The sequence below is a fragment of the Lycorma delicatula genome, chromosome 1 (assembly GCF_047948215.1).
Source record: "Lycorma delicatula isolate Av1 chromosome 1, ASM4794821v1, whole genome shotgun sequence".
Classification (NCBI taxonomy): domain Eukaryota; kingdom Metazoa; phylum Arthropoda; class Insecta; order Hemiptera; family Fulgoridae; genus Lycorma; species Lycorma delicatula.
Genome location: NC_134455.1, coordinates 191,635,129 through 191,656,675, shown reverse-complemented (window position 1 = coordinate 191,656,675; position 21,547 = coordinate 191,635,129). Strand labels below are relative to the sequence as shown.

General features: G+C 30.7%; 1 protein-coding gene across 1 annotated transcript in view; it reads right to left on the bottom strand.

Annotated features, from left to right (window-relative positions):
• LOC142326628 (RRP12-like protein) overlaps positions 1 to 21,547 on the bottom strand; it is a 95,345-nt gene that overhangs the window by 41,401 nt on the left and 32,397 nt on the right. Inside the window, exons 9-12 of the mRNA XM_075369225.1 lie at positions 17,934 to 18,098; positions 16,021 to 16,148; positions 11,767 to 11,899; positions 9,747 to 9,983 (exon numbers count right to left, since the gene is read on the bottom strand). Coding sequence (XP_075225340.1) covers positions 9,747 to 9,983; positions 11,767 to 11,899; positions 16,021 to 16,148; positions 17,934 to 18,098 — 663 coding nt within the window. The remainder of the gene's footprint in view (positions 1 to 9,746; positions 9,984 to 11,766; positions 11,900 to 16,020; positions 16,149 to 17,933; positions 18,099 to 21,547) is intronic.

The following is a 21,547-nucleotide window of genomic DNA, read 5'->3' as shown; positions in this document are numbered from 1 at the left end:
CTTCTCAAATAACACTATTCTTCTACTTCCATAATCTCTTCTATTTTTATATTCAGTGGTACATCTACATTATTTCTACTACATTTTATTACTTTTGTTTTGTTCTTGTTTATTTTCATGTGGTAGTTCTTGTGTAGAACTACATGTATGCCATTCATTGTTTCTTCTAAATCTTTTTTACTCTTGGCTAGAATTACTATATCATCAGCAAATCATAGCATATTTATCTTTTCACCTTGCACTGTTACTCCTAATCTAAATTCTTCTTTAACATCATTAAATGCTAGAGTTCTATGTAAAGGTTAAAAAGTAACAGGGAAAGGGAACATCCTTGTCAGACTCCCTTTTTTATTACAGCTTCTCTCTTATGTTCTTCAATTATTACTGTTGCAATTTTGGTTCCTGTAAATGTTAGCAGTTGTTCTTCTATCTCTATACTTGAACTCTAGATTTTTTTAAATCCTGAACACTTTATTCCAGTCTACATTATCAAATGCCTTTTCCAAGTCTACAAATGCTATATATGTTGGTTTGTTTTTCTTTAATCTTCCTTCTCCTATTAAATGGAGCCCTAAAATTGCTTCCCTTGTCCCTATACTTTTCCTGAAACCAAATTGGTCTTCTCTTAACACTTCTTCCATTCTCCTCTCAATTCTTCTGTACAGAATTCTAGTTAAGATTTTTGATGCGCGAATAGTTAAGCTAATTGTTCTGTATTCTTCATATTTATCTGCTCCTGTTTTCTTTGGTATCATGACAATAACACTCTTTTTGAACTCTGATGGAACTTCCCCTTTTTCGTAAATATTATACACCAGTTTGTATAATCTATCTATCCCATCCTCACATGCACTGTACAATAATTCTGCAGGTATCCCCCGTTTATCCCAGGAGCCTTTCTGCCATTCAAATCTTTTAATGCTCTGTTAAATTCAGATCTCAGTGTTATATTTCCCTTTTCATCTTCTTCAATTTCATCTATAACGCCAGAGTCTAATTCATTTCCTCTGTATAACTCTTCAATATATTGCACCCACCTATCGACCTTTTCTTTCATATTATAAATCAATGTACCATCTTTATTTAACACATTATTAAATTTTAATTTATGTACCACAAAATTCTCCTTAACTTTCCTGTATGCTCTGTCTATTTTACCAATGATCATTTCTCTTTCCACTTCTGTATACTTTTATTTAATCCAATCTTCTTTTGCTAATTTGCAATTCCTATTTATAGTATTTCTTAATTGTCGATAGTTCCTTTTACCTTCTTTATCATTAGCATTCTTATACTTTTTACGTTCATCAATCAGCTGCAATACATCCTCTGATATCCAAGGTTTTCTACCAGTTCTCATTGTTCCGTCTAAGTTTGCTTCTGCTGATTTAAGAATTTCCTTTTTAACATTCTCACATTCTTCTTCTATATTTTCTGTCTTATCGTTTTTACTCAGACCTCTTGCGATGTCCTCCTCAAAAATCTTCTTTTCCACCTCTTCCTCAAGTTTCTCTAAACTCCATCGATTCATCTGAAACCTTTTCTTCAGGTTTTTAACCCCAATCAACATTTCATTATCACTATAAATTATAATCGCTATCAATGTCTGCTCCAGGATATGCTTTACAGTTGATTTCTAAATCTTTATTTAACCATCATACATCTATCTGATACCTTGCAGCATCACCAGGCTTTTCTATGTGTGTATTCTTCTATTATGATTTTTAAACTAGTGTTGGCAATTACTAAATTATATTTTGTGCAAAATCAATAAGTCAGTTCCCTCTTTCTTTATTTTTGCCCAGTACGTATACACCCAAAATATTTCCTTCCTGATCTTTTCTGATGCTTGCACTCCAATTTCCAACTATTATTAAATAGTTGCTACACTCTGTGTAGCAACAATATAAATAAGTGATCCAAATCTATCCTGGTTTGTGGCATGGGGAGGCCAGGTCTGACCATTGGAAATATAAGCTCAAGCCACTTTCAGCAACATGGTTGAGACTATGAGACAAACCAGTCAAAGCAAGCTTAGTTGTCCTAAGTTTGAAAATATAATTTCCAACCTAACCTAAGCAATTAAGTGTCCATGAATCCAAACCTCAATTGAATGACAGAATGGATGGATATTTTAATATCAAAACAAGCCATAAACCAAATCACATGGTTTTTAAAATCATGCTACTATGGGCTAACACTCACCCAAATATCAGAAACTTTAGTCAGTTTTAATCGTACAACCACTTCCAATCTCCTGTATGAATTTGACCTTCAGGTCAATCTCAAATTAATCAGCAGTAAAATTTTACATATTCTAAACAGAATTAATCTTACCATACCTGTTTATGTGACATTCAACATGTTTCAGGTTTTCAGAAGCAACTTATTAAATTTGGACAAGATTTATTTAGTTGAATGTATGCTTCACTTCTATTTCATCCAAGAAAATCTGTGAGTTTAGAATAATTTATAAAGGGTGATAACAATGTGTACAAATATTCTGAGTGAACAGCTAAAGAAGTAAATCAAATTTTCAGTATATGATATGTTCATACCACACATCTTATAATGTGAACACTGCTTTATTTGTATGAATATTACTTCATATTCACTTTATAATGTGAATATAAAGTTTTATATTTAATCTTTTTTTTTTTAGTTTTTCGAACATGGCACTGTTTAGTATAATAACTATTATGGGCCAAGTGAATAAAAATCAGTAATTACTTATACTGACGGTTTTTTCAGTAAATACTGAACTTTAAGAGAATAAAGATAAGTAAATATTCAACTGATCAATTTCCGGTCAGTATTTCTTTTACTTAATCAGTGCTAACTGAAACTACACGCAATTACTAATTTTTTTTCAGTATTTAAGAAAAGATGTGAATAAAAGGTTACAATAACTTAAAACCATCAGTAATTACTGTATAATGTTAAAGTAACCTTAGATCCATACTAAAAGCTTCTACTGAAGGAGAAACATGGCTGTTTTTATGAGAGCACGTAAATATAAAACCTACAGAGAATGTAAATTTTTAAGCGATGATAGGAGCTACTTCATTTTGAGAAGGAATCGGTGGAATATTTAACCACATTCTTTTTAGAAGAAAGAAATGAAGGAAGAGGTGGTGCCATAAGTCCTCTATGCAAGATGGAAGTATTTCTCAGATGCCTATCAGATCCGGGATTCTAAAATGGTGTAGCCGAAGATTTCAGTATTTACAGAACTACGGTTGATAAAATATTTAATGATGTTCTGGAAAAAGTTATTTCTAACATAGACGACTGGATTCATTTCCCTCGAACAGGACTTGAAATTGCAGAAGCTAGAGAGAAATGGAGTAATCTATTTAAAATGCAGAATGTAATTGGAGCAGTTGACTGCTCTCACGTAGAGATTACAAAACCAAAAGCATTTGGTGATTCCTACATAAATAGGAAGGGCTATGCTAGCCTTAACATTCAATTTACCTGCTGTGCGGAAGAGAAAATAACAAGCGTTGAAGCTGAGTGGACTGGTAGCACCCATGACAGCCGCATTTGGAGGAGAAGCAATATTTGCAAAGATATATCCAAATTAAATGGAGCCATTTGCCTTTTGGCAGATAGTGGTTATGGGACAGCACCCTGGCTGCTTACACCATTTACATCACCTAACACTGCAGAAGAAAGGATTTTTAACAAAGTCCACACTAAAGAAAGAGTGACAATAGAGAGAGTCTTCAGACAATTAAAAAGGCGATTCCCTATATTAGGGAATCTAATGAGAGTGAAGTTGGAAAAAGTTCCAAAAGTTGTTGCTGCTTGCGCCATGCTGCACAACATTGGGAAATCTCTTAATGATGAATTTAATGCAGATGACAACACATATCATGAAAATGAGAATCAAGATGAAAATCAGTTTGAAGATGCGGATATCGAAATCACAGAACTGGGAATTACGACAAAGTGGTCAGGCAAAAAGAAATCAAGTGATGGCAATTTTGTTAGAAACTATGTAAAAATTGTTTTTATTTTTTGTTAGATTATAGAATTCTTGTAGCCTAGTTGTAATTCATTATTTTGTAAATCATCTGTTTAACTTATGTAATAAAAAATTCCCAATAAATAAAAAATCTAAAAAAAGTAACAAATGTACAAGCCTGGTCAAGTTGGTTAATTTGTTCTCGTTAATCCTGTAAAGGATTAATTACATGGACCATCTCTTAACTTTTAATCATATATTGGTTTTTGAAGGCCCAAACATGCACACGCACTTAAACTCATACACACATGCACGTGCAGGCGAGCGAGCGTGCACAAACACAATCCCATTCCATTTAAGCACAAGGCACACGTTCCAATGGACATTTTCATAGTTTCTTAATTTTTATTTATTTTTTTAGTTTTTGTTTCATGTAGGAAAGTGGAAAAGGAGTGTTTATTTAATTTATTGAAAACATACAAATGATTAATTAAGGACCAGATAATCCGAGAAACTGTAATCTTCTTCTTTGGTTCTTTGCTTCCCATTTTAAATTGTTTTATTATTGTATTGTTACAATTTTCTTTTCTAATTGTTGTATTTTCATGTCTGCCTCTTTTTTCTGCGTTCGAATTAGTTCCAATTGTTTGATAAGAACAAGTCTTTGTAATTCAGGTGTTGACAAAGCAGCCGATTCATCATCTGTCTCAAAGGTGTTTCTTTTCCTTTTCTGAACTGCCTTTCCACAGTCAGAAAGTTCGTCTGTGTTCTTCATTGATGAGCTCGATGGAGATGGCCCTTCGTGGGCAATATCAGATTCACGTCTCTGCTTAGTAGGAATTCCATCAGTAATCGCACTTGGTAGTTTATTTATTGTTGAATTTTCATTCTTTTCAAGCAATTCAATAAAGTCTTTCTCCCATGATTTAATAATTATACTTTTGTTACCTGTAGCTGTTTTGTCTATTTTTTTCTTAATTTCAGTTTTTGTGTTATTCAAAATCTTCTTCACTTTTTCCATTGGAATTGTTTCCCCAATACTTTTGTCGTAATCACTTTTAATTTCCTTCCATGCCTTTTTTTTTATACAATTACTTTCGAGGCTAGTGATTTGTTTAATACAATGGAATTCTTTTTTAATGCATTAATAAATGCAGCTCGATGGCATTAAGCTTTAGTTGCAGTTTCTGGTATTTCAAATTGCGTTTCTTCGCTATTGCTAGACATTTTGCGATTCTATTTTTGCTGAACGAAATAGCTAACAAAATTATGTACATTCAACTTTGATAACCAATATCAATTGACGTCGAACAAAATGTACCATTAGCGAACAGGAATGAACATGTCCGTTGACACAGGTCCGTGAGAGTGAATCATCAGTAATTACTGAACATAAATCAGTAAATACTTAACTTACTTCAGTACACTACACACAACTACTGATTACTTTCAGTTATTACTGAACATAAATCAGTAAATACTTAACTTACTTCAGTACACTACACACAACTACTGATTACTTTCAGTTATTACTGATCAGTAATAGTAAAAGTTTATTCTCACAAATGGCAGTATTTATTATACTTAATCAGTAATTATTATTCTTGTCTAGTAATTACTTATCAGTAATTACTGATTTTTCATTTGACCATATATATAATTTTAAAAACAGCTTACCAAATGCTGATTACCAAATGATTGCGAAATTCACAATCAGAAAAAACCTAAAATATAGATACACTTTGCTCTTAAATATACCTAAAAACAAATTTTTAATATTTCTTAACGGAGTTGTGAAATACTGAAGTTGTACTGCTGAGTAAATGAGCAAAAAACAGGGTATTCTCTGTATATAATTTGCTGCAATTCCTAGATGTTTTCTTCAAGTAAATTGAAACTGTTACTAACAATGCAGAAAAACAAAGTTTAATAGGGATTAAAACTAAATGTTTTCCATCAAGTAGTTCTTAAGGAATAACGTTTCAAAGAAAAGCTTTTTCTACCTTGATGCATTTTGTGATTTACAAACTTTCATTTTTCTGGAAAATTGTTCATTAGTATCAAAAAAATATCACACTTTCATACAAGTAACTACGATAGAACATTATGAAACTGATGAAGGTAAAAATATATATGTCTCCTTATTTAATAAAATAGCAATGATGCAACGTTTCTGAAATTTTTATCAAGCTGAAGGTTTAGTAATTCCCTTAGGGTGAAGTTTAAACAACCATTACCACCTTACAAACTAACTTATTTTTTATAGAGATGAAAATAATTATTCTCTTATGTTACTTATACAACTTATAATCATATAAAATCGCACAGTTTGCTGTTTTACTATTATACTATGGTTTGCTGTCCATTACAACACTATTTGAAATGCTGGCCAAACTGAAACAATTTTTTTGTTGGTAACAAATAGGTTTTCACAAGCTGAAATTAAATAATTAGAATTGAACTACAAAACAATAAATAAAACGAATTATTTATTAAAAACAAATTAAAATTATCTACATTAATATTGATGTAGTTCTAAGAAAGTTGGTATCTATGCAACCAGTTACATATCAGTAATAATGCAGCAAACAGAGTATTTGTAAAAGGGCAAAGGCTTTACCTTCACTGCAGGGAACTCATGCTCTTCATCACAGCAGAACAGGCCATTGAAGGAAACTTATGAAGTGAATTTAGTTTTTACGTAACTTTATTCTTTCCTTTAAACATCCAGTCCGAATTTATGAACAGTTACATTTTTTAATTTTTGTTCTAAAAATGTTTAATGTTAAAAAAATCTTTCAATAATGCAACAAAACATAAAGATAGACATTTTTTAACCTACTTCAAAAAAGGAGAAGGTTATCAATTCAACTGTATTTTTTTTAATGTATATTATGCAATATTTGATAACTCTTTTTTAATTGAATGAGTATACTTTTGGAATAGTCCCATATAAATTTTAACCAAATCCAATGATAAATTCAGGAAAAATACCAAAAAAAACCTAATGGTTCGACACCCTTAGTTGCTGATTGCTGGCAACAATACCACATTGCTGTTCTGTTCCCTGTATGACTAGGATATTAATAACAGTCTACATTATCATTGTTTAGTCTCTGTGGAAATATTCATGGCATGTCTTTCTCTATTTTTCTTCCTTAAACAATCATTCCTTTTTTTTCTTGGCTATTTTCATCTAAACTCAAAATAAATATTAAACCTAATTTAATATTTATATAAAATTGTGAAAACACTTTTCCCTTAATTGCAAAGTTATAGTATCAATATTTATATTATGCAATAATAAATTATAATTTTGCAATATTAAATAAATAGTCATACAAGCTCCCAACCGACATATCACCCTGTATGAAGCGAGTTAAATATTATAATTTTACAATAAATAATGCTTTATAGTTATTATAAACATTTTTTTAACCAGGTATGCGTAAACCTTGTCCAAATGTATTTGCAATAATGAAACCTAAAAATTGGATAATTACACAACCTCGTCATTTCTGTCAGAGCTTGAGCTCTTCATGAAAGCTTAAGTTTCAGGTTAACTTTTTTTGAACTTATTTGCATCAGACAAGGTGATACCCTCTAAACTTTTAACTTGACTAAAAGCAATATAAATCTGCCCCTTGGCAAAATTGTTCTTGAACAGGTTTGTCACTGCCCTGTCAAGAGTTGTACCTTGTGGTTTGTGAACAGTTACAGCCCAATTTAACATAAAAGGTAGCATTCTGCACTCAACATCTCCATATCCTTTTGTTGCTTGGATTGTTGTACAAAATAGTGAAATGGCTACGCAACCATCAACATCTTTATTATAAGACCAACAGTCTTATCATCAAATTTTATGAGTGCAACTTCTGGTAACTCTTCTTCCTCGTATATCAAGCTGAGGTGGTGAGAACATTGCTATTGCATTTCGTTTGACAAACATTTGTGTATTAAACTGTCACGATGAGCATGAGTCTCTAGAATTTCATTCCATAAGAATCAACTGCTGTATGTTGTTTCATTTGTGTCTACATTCCCATTAATGAGAAGTCTCTGCAGAAATATTTTTGGCATTTCTTTCTCTATTTTTCCTTAAACAATTATTCCTTTCTTGGCAACTTTCCTTTAAATGTCTCATTTGAACAGCGCATTTAGTAGGTCTACCATACTTTAATTATGTAATATATTACAGTTATAATATATATATATTATAAGTAGTAAATACTACTAAAAATTATGAAATAAAATAATTTAAAAAATAAAAACCGACTTCAAAAAATAATAGTATTAAAAAGTTACATACAATTATATTTTTATTTATTAACTAAAGTAAAAAAGTATTTACAAATAACCATTTCTGAAGTCAGTGTCAGCCAACACACAGGTTAAACAAAAAATAACCCCTATGATCTGTATAATACAAATCCTACTTCAAACAATGCAAAATTGGTAACAGAAGTTTTATTACAAGATGAGATCTACAAAAATATAATATAACAAAAAGTGCAACATACAAAAATATGAAATAAAAATACTTTATAAACACTTAGATGCGTTATCACCAAGTATATATGCGTTAGTGAACTGAAGATGAGGTATGATTGTGAGCATGAGATCTTCAGATCCCATTTTACATGTGAGAATACCATTTAGCCGCCTAGTGGTCAGTTGAGATACTAACATTTTATAACTTTATGTTTAATTTGTGTTGGCTGGCACAGACTTCAAAAATAGTTGTTTATTGTAAAGATCCACCTTTGCCAAAATATTGGATGTAATGACCTGAAATTTGATGGTCAAGATAGGGATCTATATTTTTAACATAACATACTGCACATTCATCAAAATGTTTTTCTTGAAATTCTAGAAGTCAGAAATAGCATATACTACAAAACGCTGCAAAAACATTTTCCTGTGTTTTCCTTGAGAATATAAATGTCGCATTAATTGCTGTTTAAGTTTATTAAAGACCTTGTATGCCATATTACAGTCACTGAAGATGGTCACAAGAGTAACTAAAATGTTTTGAATTAAGTTAATAAATTTGTTTTAAAATCTGATTCAATTCATCATTTAAAAATGTTATATAGTAGTGTAGTAGTAGCAGTAAAGCTATATTATATTAGCTCTAAATAGCTTTTAACAGCTATCATGAAAATAAGTGATAATTTATATTCACATATGTTATCAAAGTGTTAGTATCATTATCTACCAATAACTGTATTAGCTGCAGAATTGTTAACTATTCTGAAATCTACAGTTTTTAAGTATTATTTTTTTGATTCAAAACATGTTATGAAGAAACAGACATCTCTGGAAAAGCACTAAATAGAGATAATGAAAATAAAAGTGTAAATAAAAAATTAATTTCAACAGAATAATATACAATGTTTAGAGATTTAACACTTGATATCCATATCCACTCAATTCTTTTTTGAAAATTTAATAAAATCCTCTTAATACAGAAAGTTTCAATGCAATTCATTAAACAGTATCCAAGATGAATAATCAAAAACTAACAAATGTTCACATAAACTAATACACTCCCAGAATTGTAAAATTAAGATCTGAGGTGTATTTCACAGGGGAGATCAACAGAATGATAAGAAATACTGTACTGAAGTCAAGCATTAGTTAAAAGAGGATCATCCTCTTAATTGTTTAACTAATATTTAATAACAGACATCAATGTAAAAATAAGTAAAATAAAACACATAAAATACTAAATATATTTAAAATACTACAATTTAAAAAATACTGTCACACTTACACTTATTGTTTCTAATGCAGCTAGTCGAATTCCTTCTTCTTCAGATCCACATGTTGGTGTGGTATAAATGTTAAAGAGTATTGGTAAATAGTTCTTAGCAAATCGTGCTACTTCTTTAATGTCCGCTGGGTTTTGAGTTTCATTACACCAGTGTATTAATTTCCTTAATCCGGCCATTATAAATAATCTTAAATCTTTTCTTGCTCCAAGAACACTACCCAAGGCTTTAGCCATCCCCTAAACAAAACAGAAAAAAATTCCAGTAATTATCATATCAAGAAAAGAGAAAGAGTGAGATGGGTTGATAAAAAAAAATTTCGAGAAAGACTGTAGTAAAAAGAAATGCAGTAAAAATTCAGAGTGAAAACCATCAGTAAAAATCAAATATTTTGCATGAAATTTATTTTAATATTTCTTAATAATTATTTATTATTTTTTTAATAATTCTTGTCCGATCAAATTTATTCACATTAAGTAAATCATAAAAAATTTTTTCTAAGACAACACCCTTGAAATTTCAAAAAAAAATTTTCTACGAAAGTCTTTAGAAATTCTATTTGCTTTATCTCACTGCCTGAAACTTTTGGCTAAGATTCTCAGCAATCAATGTATTCTCAGCTTATAATTCATAAAGAATACTTATAACAAAACATTGATGGAACCCTCATTCCCTGATCCAAGTAAAAGAAAAGTTCTTTAAAATTTTTTTTTAATCTGGTTAAAAATTCTGCTAAGCTTGGTATATACAGCATCCTGTATATATAAATTAAAAGAATTTTAACTAGAGACAGGTGTCATTTCCCTTTTTTACAAAGCACACTTTGAGTAAGTAAATGCTAAAGTTAAAATGCTAAAATAAGTTATCTTTTCAACAGAAGGTTGACATAAGCTCATAATCAAGTGAAGAGAAGAAATAGCAGAAACTGGTATACAGATTTCAGTTGTATAAAAATTGCTCTCAATTTTTTTCAATATGTTCATTTTATTTATTTTATTAAAACAAATTATTATGGTTTTCACATACAATCCCTCACAAATTTAAACTCCAAAAAATCCATAATGACGCAAACTGAAGAAAAAATTATCTTAAAGTTTTTTCTTTTGTTTTATAAGAAATCCAAAATAAGATGCATCAGAGAAATTTATACAAAAACTTAATATTTAGAGCAATTCAAAATTTTAAAGCGATACTTGGAGAGCTAATTTGGGAGATTATTATAAGCAAAAACTTTTCTATAAACATACATCTGGAAGTGTTTATTTTTTGTCATGCTACATAAATCTTAAGAACCACTGTCAACCTGCTGGTTGACAGTGGTTCTTAAGATTGCTAGTCTTATTGTTTCAGCACTTCTGTTTCTTTAAAACATTTCATGAAAGCTTCAAATGTTTTAGGATTTGGTATTCTTCAATCTGGATATTTGTATTGCAGTATTCACAAAACACAATCACAATATTATTTACTTTACCCTAAGTTAACAGTATATCTGAATGCGTGCATGCACACACTTTAAAGCTCAAAGGTAGCATTCACTATATAATATGTAAATGCAAAAATAATAAAAAGAATTTCTGATAAAATACATGTATTATTAAATAATAGAAATAAAAGCAAAAATAAATGTAAAGTTTTAACAAAATTTCTTTGTTTATACATACGGATTAACAATTAACAACAAAATTCTACCAAGAGAAACACAACCTGGTTTTAAATAATGATTTAATGGGCAGAGTACATCCATCTATGGATGGACTCTGCATAGATAACTTTAGAGCTAAAAAATTAATACTAATTATTAAAGCCAGGAGAGCAGCATCTAATAAGAAATGTTTTAATACAATAAAATCATACAAAAATATAAGAATGATCAACACCTACAGGGCTCTCACAGTAAACAGTGGTGGATAAATATAATGCACCCACTGAGTCTAATGAGTTAATGGAAAACACCAAAATTTTGACAGCAGTTAAATAGCTTTTAAAATCTGTAATATAATATTTAAATAATAAAAAACATACCGGAAAGCTTTTTGAAATATCAGATGGTCTTGAACAGAAACTAGGCAGAAGAGCCCAAATTTGAGATTGCAAGAGATCATATGATATTGATCCAACTCTGTCATTCTTCGCATTTAGCTCCTCAGAATGTCTCCTAAACAAGAAAAAAAGGAATACAGCATTACTAACTTTAACTAAATTAAACTGACAGGTTCTTACTATAGTAAACTATCAAATTATGATTAATAAATCTGTTTATTAATAATTCCTTGCTGAAAAGGAAATAGTTCATATTACTTCAATTACAGTTCAGAATCTAATAATCTAAAAGGATGATTCATATTACTTTTAGTAAGACTGCAAGTTTCTGTAAACACCTTAAAAACTCTCTGACTAACATATATAAGTGTGATTTTACAGCAAAATAAAAATCTTTACATTTAAAAATTTGCAACTGATTTAATTTGGAAAATTATTGTGTACAAAATATTAGTACCAAATGAATAGTATAAATTAGATGTAATTTAAAAGGATCTGAATTCCATAAGGGTAAATAAAAATTGGTTGATAAAAATATATTGACAATATATTTTTAATGAAATATATTTTCATTAATTATTAATTTTTTTAAATTTCTACTATTTTAACCCAATAAAGATAAATTGGGTAAATAAATATATTGAAAGAGAAAGGAACACTGTAATCATAGGATATCTGATGGTCAGATCTCTTGATTAGAAATGGCTATGGATGCAACCATAAAATAATATTTTTGAATATTTCAGAATTCACAAAATTTCTCCAAAAAAAAAAAAACACAAATAATTTAGTAAAATGTCAATCAAAGCAATCCATTTATTGAGTTTCAAGGGTACAGACTAAAAGAAGATTAACAAATCTTGATAAAATTAGATTTTGCCATTAATGGTTACATCAAAACATGCAAATAACGAACAGTTGGAGGAATATTTATATCCTTAATTTGTCAGTGACAAGTTGTATACAAAATTGTACATTTTTTGTGTTTTTAGATCTTAAAGAAAGGTTCCAATTGGTTCATGGCTATTAAATAATCAGGAAGAAGACTATAATTAACTACAAAATTCCTTTGGAAGAAATAATTCTGTTAATTTTAAGGTAAGTTATTAAATATTTAATAATTTTGAAGGGTTATATTATGTTCCATCATGCTAGATAATGCATGTCACATTACAAAAAAAAAAAAATAATAATTATTATTAAGGATACACAACGCTCAATTTAACAGGTGCAATTTTTTTATTATTATGACCTTCAACATGCTTCTACACATAATTTAGCAAGAAAGATGAGATGATGAAATAGTAGTTGAATTTAGGTTAATTTCAGTAACCTTTTACTAGCTCCATAAGCTATTTGCTAAAGAAAAACAAAATCGTGTTACAATGATAAAAAATGAATGCAACTTTCACAACATGACAGTTATGTATCTCTGGAACATGACTGGGTATAGCATTCTGGAAGTTGAAGGTGTATGGATAAAATCCAAATGACTTAAGTTTCTATGTTTAATTGATTAGTTCATCATCTACTAACAAGATCAGAAGCAGTTTTTACTGCATGAAACTATCAGCAGCAGTCATTATTACTTCAAAAAATAATAAACAGTAACAGCATAATACAATCTAGTTTCAAAGTGCTCAGAATACGTTTAAAAAAACTGCAATACATTAAAAAATTCTACATTATAATTGTTTTCAAGTTTTATTGCAGGAAACAACAATATTGCTAAAAGTATTTCTAATGGAAACATTTTTCAGAAACCCTCTTTAGCCGGATTATAACAATAATACTACTGATGTTCCTGTATTTCCTTTTAGTCAATTTCAAGAAAGTAAACAGGTAAACTTTTTTTTATTGCTTCTTCAAGTTAAAAGCAAAGAGACTATATCTGTAATAAAACTTTCCGTTTGCCTTTCCTTACTTTCTTATCTACTTACAACAAACTATCTTACAAGTTATTAACAACTCTTCTTTCTTTTTGAATATTTTAATATTTAACTTAAAATATTAAACTTTCTATTTCATTCTATGTTATCAAATGATTTTTAAAGATCTGCAGAATGCCATGCATCTAGCTTTATTTTTCTTTAATCTGCCTTTTAATATTAATGTAAGTGCCAGAATTGCTTCCTTTTCCTTAAAAAAAACCTTATATTTTCTTATCATTCCTTTAATCTGTTCTATTTCTTCACACATAACACTAGTTAAGGCATCTAAGATCATGAAATATTAAACTTTTAATATAGTAGTTTTCAAATAAATTTCTTTGAAGTAATAATGTTAAATTTATTGAAAACTAGGGGTACTTCTCCAATCTAAAAAATTTTACACACTAATATATAATGCATTAAACAATTTTCAGAAGTATTCTATACTTAGACAACTGATGTGAAGCTGAAGCACTGCCCAAAAAATTGATTGTCACATTCTCTGTGACTAAATGCTTATTGTTGTTTGCATAATCTAACTTTCTTTATTCATTGAGGTACAGTCATCATATTCACACTTCCACAGTCTGTTTTATGATATTTGAACTATCCTACATCCATGACCAATGAAAGGTATTTAATTTTGCTTCAAACTTAGAAAAATAATTACAGACTCATGAATTACTAAAAAACGTTTTTAGAGATCAGTGCACAAGTTAATAACAAATTAACAGATTGCAAAAAGACAGTCACTCATCAATAAATGATAACTGTATTTAGCATACTCCTCATCAAACATCATGTGATGATGGTTGCACTGCATGTATTTATGCTGCATGCATTTATCAGTGATTTGAATGTTCAAAAATAACAAAAAAGTGCAACATACGAGTATCAATAGATTGTGACATTCTTATTAAAAGATTGAAATGCATCAGATGAGTGTAAAGTTTGTCCAATGAATTCTTACACACAATCAGAGAGTGAATTGTGTTGCCACCTGTTGAAAACTTTTAGAACTGCTAACAGAGATGGAAACGTAATACCAGGTGATAAAATACAGGTTCATGGAAATGATGCAGAAAAAAGGTGCAATCTTCATATAAAAAGCCAGAAAAAATTTGTTGATACCAAAAGGGTGTAACAGATCAAGTCAAAAGCAAATCATGCTGATAAATGTTATTTTAAATCAATGTTGTCATACATCATGTGTTATCTCAGAAACAAGCTACAAATTGCTGTATTATTAAAAAATGTTAAAGCGAGAGAAGACATCAGGAGAAAAAGGCTGCATCATTGGTTCAAAATGGTGAAGAAAGATTTTACACAGACAAAACAGAGATGGTAATTTTTTTTAATAATACATCATTTCTGCCTTGCTCCTTTGTTTCTGTGCTATCAGAGATTGAATCTGTGACTTACAGTACCGACATTATAAACAACTGTTTTACTAGTAGGCCAGTCCCTCTTGATAAAACATTTTGTCAAAAAATACATAAATTAAATCCATTTTCTTTTGATGATGTGTTGTTTTATTTACATGCTAAGAATACATTTGAAAAAACAATATTTGAAAGAACTTTTTTTGAAGTTTCTTATTAATTTCCAAGAGGGAATGGGATTCCTCTTCTTTGGAAAATACTGTATAAAATTTCAAAGAATTAAAATTAAGGCAAGTAGAATTTTAAATTACTTTCAAAAAATGTGTCTGAAATTTTTAAAAGAGGTATCTTCATTTCCCATCTTGCAGTAATGGTATTTTTGTGATCTGGTCAGTGAAGATGTATTTTCGTAAAAGATTTCAGTGGAACAAGAATTTAAGAAAACAATACTCGTATTTGAAAAAAATGTTTATAGTTTCTTTATAAATTTTGAGTGAAGGTTCAATTCTGAGTAATAGATAACATCTGGCACTAAGAGAAAGACAATACATAAATTGAGTTTGTTACATGTATATTTATGAATACAGAACAAAAAAGTATGTTTTTCAGGATAAAATTCTCATAAAATACCTTGAAATGTTAAACATGTTGTACATGGCTAATCAGTGCTTTCACTATCAAAATGTTGTTCTCAACTATTAATGTTTTAGTTTTTCTGACCAATTAAAATAACACAAAAACCTAATCAAACAAGAACAAAATTCAAACATTTAAATTACTTAAAACTAATTATTTAATTATTGCTTAAAATTATTAATTTGTAATTTACATTTACTGTTTGCATGGTAAATGTACAAACATTTTACCAGAAAACAATCACCAGTAATATAGTAAAAAAATCAGTTTCTCAAACAGTTACTTACTTGGATTTTAAAGCCAACGGAATAAAATAATCAGTGAAACAAGTTAATGTTGAATTATGAATATTCTCTCTCAAAATAGGTAACAGCCAACTGCGTTTGAAATCATACTTTGTATCATTATCAGACAACTGAAAACAAAAAATAAAATAAATTCAAAGAAAAGAAAACAATGAATATTTCTGTTACATAAAATTTAATTCAAAGGAATTTCTGCCATCTTGAATTTTTTTTATTTCACTGGAGAAAATAGGACATTTTACTGACAAAAATTAAATATTTATTTTTTAATAATTATAATAACACATTCAATGCTGACCACTTGCAGTCGTATGGTAGTACAGTGGTTTTCATATCTCTACTGGCGTCAGTCAGCATGTTACTGTTGACTCAGTATCCTATGTCAGTGCATCAGAAAGGTTTATATTTTGTTAGTGCGTAATTCATCTGTAGCTACAGTGAACCAGCTTTTTTTTTGGTGGAATTTTAAAATTGCGTGAACTTACATCACTTTTGAAAAAGGACAGATTTATAACAGATTTACTTTATAAATTATCTTTATTTCAGTTACTATTGATTAGACAATCAACATTAAAATATACAATGTATTATTTCATTATGTGTTTAAAACATAAATAATATTATTACTTGCTTTTCAGATCTTTCTAAATTGTTCAGAGGAATTTACATATTGTAACCAATTCAGATGATAGACGAAATAAGATGAAAACAGACTGTAAATTAATCTAATTGTTGGGAAAGTAAAATAAACAATTCTCAATAAATTATTGATATATGGAATAAATTCAGGATTTATTGCATGTAAATTTAACACATACTTTTTATAAGCGAAATTCACAAACTTAGGTCTCTATTTTTCATAAAATAAATAAATAAATTATTTTTACCTTATTAAAAGACTAGAAAATTAGTTGAACATAAATTGCCAGCATAAATAAGTAAGAAGTTTACAAATATACTCAACCATATGCAAGTGAGTGTTCAGCATGGACTGTATAAATCCAGTACTTTGTTGTCTTCTATATGCACCACACACTAGTGTGTAGTCGTGTTTTTCAAATGTTTTATATTCCAAGATAAATATATAGATGTTGATAACTAGTACATTTAAGAGAGTTAAAAACAAAAAAATAATTCAGCCCAGAGGGTTAAGACACCGATGAAAAACCAGCAGTGAATGTGAAAATGAAAAATAAATTATCAACTTATCTATATTGATATTTTGAAAAAATTGGTAAATTTCAATCACAAAAATTCCTTAAACTTTTAGCATCTGAAAACTTATCAATTAATTAAGAAATACAAAAAGAATGTTAAATTTTTATTTTTTATATATATATATATATATATAAATATAGAAAAAACTATTATAAAAATTTCATGGAACTCGGAACTTATTCAGATTATAAATAATAGTAGTTGCAGTTTTCTAACATGTTTTTAAAATTAAATATAGAATAAAATATAACAAAAATACAAATTTTTTAAACAATCCAAAACATCCTTTTGTTTGAGTTTTGAAGAGCTTCCATAATCAGCTTTCTTCAAACCATTCAATAGTATTTTCATTCTGTTTTATCGTTAAAACAAACACATAATTAATACTATAGTTACTAACATATTTTCCCTGGTAAACTGTTTCACATTACCATACTCACACACATACATAAATAATAAGTTATTAAGTTGATTACTGTTCTATAAAATCAAATATTATTATACAAGAGAAAATTATTTTTTAGTGAACATTTAACTCCAAGGTTTTATAAATAATCTGAACCCAGAGTTAAGTCATAGATGATTTTATACATTAGAAATTGGGAAAATAAGTTTTTAAGTGTATTTAAATTGAAAAACAAAAAAAAAATCATTAAGACAATGAAATAAAAACATACCTGAAGTGGTATAGCTGACAGAACAAGTTCTGGTCCCATTGCACGAACAGCACTACCAACACAATAATCTAACTCATTCATATATGAAAATTTAAACGAATCTCTCAATTCTGCCAATTCTTTAAGTGTTGGTATAACCATCTGACCACAAGTTCCACCAATTGCCTTGAAACAAATAAGTTTTCACATCAAATAAAATACTTTCATGTAAAACATATTTATTTACTCATTAGTACAACAGATATACCTTAGATACAAAAATGCTGGTGTGCTTCAATATATTGACTCTGGGAAGAAATTAATGAGAAATCACTTCACTGAACTCACTTTATAAACAAGCCCAGCATGATATACTTGATAACTTGAGAATAACTATGTCTGTTTCAAGAGTGACTTATCTCGTATCAAATTACCTACAAACCCTTTGTGGATGTGGCATCTACAGACATATAATTTGTGAATTAATTTTAAATAATCCGCATTTTTATAATCACAGAATATTTAATAATTTCAGTAAATAATTTTAATCTAATGGGAAATTTTATAATAGAAACATTAAGAAAAAATCCTTTTCTACAAAATATTCATCAAAATCTTCACTAAAAAATTTTTGTATTACTTAATATTATATCTATTTCCAAAAATATCTTTTATCATTCCTTTAATTAAACTATAATTATTAAAAAAGAGATATAATACTAGCAGCATCTCTAATTTGTTTTGATAGATGAGAATTTAACAAAAAAGAAATGTATGGGATGTCTGAGAATTTTTTGAACAATTTTGATATTGAGTAAATAATTTATTTATTAGTATACAAAAACGGGTTGTATAAATTTGGAAACATTAAAATTGAATACTTTTTTTTTACTTGTAATCAAAGACATTCAATGTGTGCATACGTTACTTACTAATTTGCAAAATATCCAACCAGTAATCAACTTCATGCCATGTTCATTGTAACATATCCACATCTATGAGTTTGAATCTGTTAACAATCCTCTCCTTAGGGTCATCAACATTCATTACAAGAGTTTTGTATACATTATCCTTGATGAAACCCCACAGGAAAAAATCACATGGGCTTATATACGGTGGTCAAGATGGCCGAGCAATCAGTCCAGCACATCCAATCCAGCTTTTTGGAAATGTGTTGTTGAGGGATTCATGCACTAATAAACCTCAATGTAATGATGGCACTCATCTAGTTGGAATATGATTTTAGATCGTACTCTTCAACCTGAGGGTAAATAAATCCGTCTAACACGTCCAAATATCTAATTCATGTTAATTGCCGTTTCCACAAAGAAAAAAGGTCCAATCACATGATTGTGAAGCAGTCCACATCAAACATTAATTTTTTGGATATACCTAATATGGTCAAGTGTAATGTGCATCTCTGATCCCCATGTTTGAATATTCTGAGCGTTCACTTTCCCAGAACATGAAATGCAGCCTTGTCTGAGAATATAACTTTTTTAAAGTAACAATCATCATTCTACACTTGTAACTGTTACAATCATTTCTACAGCAAATTTCTTTCTAGCAGTGTGATCTTATGGTGTAATGTGCTGCAATATTTGTAATTTACAAGGATATAATTTTAATCATTTTGTCAAAACATTGTCAACAGTACATCGCAGAAGATTTAATTTGCACGCTGCAGTCCGAGTCGATTTTCCATGGCTACGAATAAAAGACTGATGATTGATCTCCATTTTTGCATCTGATATCCTAGCTGTAGTTATTTGCTCATTGATACAACAGGTATCTTAGATACAAAGTTCACACTTCCACGGTTTCAGTCAGTTAGTTTAAAGGAATCATGTTGGATTGTATGTGAAGGCAAAATTTGATATGTATTTTACTGATGCAAATGTCTGCCGAGGCATTTACATTGGTGGCATCCCGACCGAGATTTGGCTGATGACTGTGAGATGTAATCAGTTAGAGGGTCTAAAGATGACCTCTGGTAAAGCCTCTCAGGGCTTGGAACAGAGAGGATAGTGTGGCAACCAGTAACGTCACAAAGTGTGGGGGGGTCTTCCTCCTATGGGGTTGGGAGTCCACTTAGACTAAACTCCTCAAAGGAGTCTTGACAGTTAGTCGGCTCTTACCTGTCTGAGTGTAGTTTGATGGTTGCTGAGCTGGGTTTAAAGTGTGAAAGCCACTAGGGTGCCAATCAGACCCTTGATACAATTGTGTCAAGGCTCTCGGGCAAGATTGACCAGGTGGTGGAGAAGTCAGAGATTTCAAGCCGGTGATGGGTGAAGCTCTTCAAGAACTTTTTTTCGTATATCACAAAACTATTAAATGGGTGGAGGAGAAGGTAAAGAAGCCTATCTCCTTTGCTGCAGCAACTGCCGCCCCTGGGCCTATGCACCCCTGCTGCCAGTCAAAGCTCTAGCTGCCAAAATTAAGAGGGCCACTGTCAAGGTGGTCCCGATCACACCTGGTCCGGGGGCTTCCTCAGCAATGATGAAGCTAACCTGAAAATGGTACTGGACCCAAGGAAAGAAAAGTTTCAGATTTCCTGGGTCACGAAAACAAGGGGCAACAGCGTCATGCTGGAGGTTGTAAATGAGCAGCAGCTAACGTGACTGCTAGAGACCAATGTTCTTAAGAACAGGCTGAAGACTCAGTAGCTGGTCGAGCAAAGGCTATGATATTCCAGGGGCAATGAGGGTAGAGGAAATCTTCAGGTCCATACATAGCCAAAATCATGTGTTGGATATGGCTGTCAAAAACTTCATCAAGGGGTCCAAGATGGTATGACAGTTGGGGTGGAAAGAGGCCCCGAAGAACACTGGATAATTGAGACCTTGCCACAGATCCGGTAGGTCTTGGTGGCCGGTGATTAGCTATTCCTCAGGTGGACCTCTTGCAAGGAAATACCCTGATGCTTCAAATGTCAAGGCTTTGGTCACACCTCTCTTCGCTGTAGAGCACAGTCAAGAGATGTGTGGTCATTGTGCCCTTGCTGGGTACAGGGCAGCTAACTACCCTAATAAGACCACGCCTGCAAAGTTTGCTCCCTGTGCCTTGGTGAAAGGCTTTAGCCAGACACTGAATCAAGGGCAAGCAATGCAGGTCGCACGACATACCCCGAGAAAAGATTGTGAATAATAGGGTATATGGCAACGCCTGAATTGCAGGAAGCTTTCGAGGAAGATCGTCACCATACTGAACACTTGCGCCTGGGGCAGTTAAACCTGCAACATTACCGGGCGACCATTAATGAAGCTATAAGGATCCTTGAGGAGTACGACCTCAAGGTCCTCTAGGCCCAGAAGCCTTGCACAGTTGGGAATAGGGTAGTTGGTTTCCACGGAGTTGATGTTATTCAATCTTGTGCAATCATAGTCGGCTCAGTCTCGTTGGGTGTCATCTGAATGTCCCAGTTTTCTGATGAACAATTCACTGTTGTGCAAGTCAAGAGGGATACGCTCAATGTCATACTAGTGTCCGGATACTTCCAGCTTGGATAGAGCATCAACGACTTGCTGGCGAAGTTGGGATGGATTCTGGATGGTCTCCTGGGCAACAGAGTGCTGGTTGCTCTGGACGCTAACGCCAAGTCTTCTGCCTGGGGTTCACCACTCACGAGCTGCCTG